This window comes from Trichinella spiralis (assembly GCF_000181795.1).
Source record: "Trichinella spiralis strain ISS 195 chromosome Unknown Scfld84, whole genome shotgun sequence".
NCBI classification, from domain to species: domain Eukaryota; kingdom Metazoa; phylum Nematoda; class Enoplea; order Trichinellida; family Trichinellidae; genus Trichinella; species Trichinella spiralis.
Genome location: NW_003527023.1, coordinates 1 through 1,522, shown reverse-complemented (window position 1 = coordinate 1,522; position 1,522 = coordinate 1). Strand labels below are relative to the sequence as shown.

The window sequence follows — 1,522 nt, the reverse complement described above, 5'->3', positions numbered from 1 at the left end:
AAGTAAGTCATTCACTATGTCATATGTAATATCAATTATATAAATATATAGAAAAATGTAGCCATCTGAACGGATCGTTTCAAAATGTTCATACTTAAAGTAGCTCTGCGCCATCGCATTAATTTCCCTCGATGCGTAGGACAGGCGCATGAAGTCCTCTATTCTTAGCAACCGGAAAATGGAAAACCAAATTCTCCAGTTGCATCTGAAGATTTCACTCAATTGTACATGTTGTGTTTCTTCAATGGGCAACATGTTACCACTATAAAAGAAAAAAAAATCAAAATTCATAAAAAGTATAATTTCACGAAACTGATTTGCGTTGAAAACGGCACGATTTGAACTAGATGATTTGAGAGGTTGAAAACGACGAGCATATGCACTTCAATTAGAAATATTAGAAATGAAAAAATATTAAGCTGATTGAAAAACAACAACACCAAAAGATACATCGGCGTCGTCAGTTACAATTGAACAACCATATCTGGTCAATGACTTGATCCCATGCAAATGAATTTTTTTAAAAAACCACTTTTGAGTATGCTTTTTGGAATTGAAAAATATGTTTAAAAATAATCTTTATTAGAAAATGAAAAAAATTTAAATAAAAATGAATTTAATAATTTACCGTGGTGATCGGTTGTTTTCGTGAGGGTAATGAATGAAACGGGCTTTTACTTATGTCAGGTTTCTTCATTTTTTGCTGCCTCTGTTGTCGTAGATGGGGTCTTGGGCATTGTACGATAAATGTACCATAGAACTGAACGTAAGGAATACCAACCTTAAAAAGTGTAGAATAAAATGAGCAACCCACGAGCAGGAGAGTAGTACAAACTAACGCACACACGCAATCACACTCACCAGCAAATAATATGCTCGTTGAGGATACAAGTGAAAACGGTCGTTCAGCGACAGAGCTGCAACGTAACGGGACGGATCAAGTGCTGGATGTTGACAACAGGCAGGCCAAATGCTGCATCCAGTCATGTTTCCCATTCAGAGAGCATTCAACATCCACTGACTAATCGATGGGCAATGGCAATTGGTCGTCTGACTCTGACCGTCATCTGCGCCCTTTTTTTGTTGTGAAACAGAGCTGGGCACGCTGGTGATCCTTATCATAGATCATTGTCGAAGACTGTAGAACCTTGAAAGACAACTATTGAATGAGAGTGCGCTATGATTGCAGGGCGTTGCATTACATTTTACTTTAAAGTATATTTGCGAAAATTAAAGCGAATTTTGTTTGAAGTTAATTGTTTTCAAGTAATTTAAAATGTAGAAAACCTTTTATAGAAATAATTAATGCAACAATCATTGAGTAAGAAATGTTTTTCTAGTGTAACGAGCCGCTCTCCGGGTGGAACCTTCCATCTCCCCAGGTGTAGATGGACTATACCCCCCAGCCGTAGTCGCCATCGCCAAGTTGCATTGGTCTCGCTGCTCCGTGTACTTCCGGGCCTGAAGGTAGCCCTTATTCCACACCCGCTTGGGGATTTACTGAGACCATCGCATCCCTGTA

At 38.5% G+C, this 1,522-nt stretch overlaps 1 protein-coding gene across 1 annotated transcript; it reads right to left on the bottom strand.

Annotated features, from left to right (window-relative positions):
- Positions 1-118: 118 nt before the first annotated feature.
- Tsp_13087 (spermatid-specific protein S2) lies at positions 119-987 on the bottom strand. The gene is made up of 3 exons (XM_003371053.1): positions 862-987; positions 629-781; positions 119-205 (listed from the first exon to the last, which is right to left on the bottom strand). The coding sequence occupies exons 1-3, from the start codon at positions 985-987 to the stop codon at positions 119-121; spliced, it is 366 nt and encodes a 121-aa protein (XP_003371101.1).
- Between the last annotated feature and the right edge of the window lie 535 nt (positions 988-1,522).

Coding starts and splice junctions, on each gene's coding strand:
- Tsp_13087 (XM_003371053.1), bottom strand. CDS start 987: ATGACTGGATGCAGCATTTGGCCTGCCTGTTGTCAACATCCAGCACTT. Junction 782..861: donor AACGAGCATATTATTTGCTG/GTGAGTGTGATT, acceptor ACACTTTTTAAG/GTTGGTATTCCTTACGTTCA. Junction 206..628: donor GAAAACAACCGATCACCACG/GTAAATTATTAA, acceptor TGAAATCTTCAG/ATGCAACTGGAGAATTTGGT.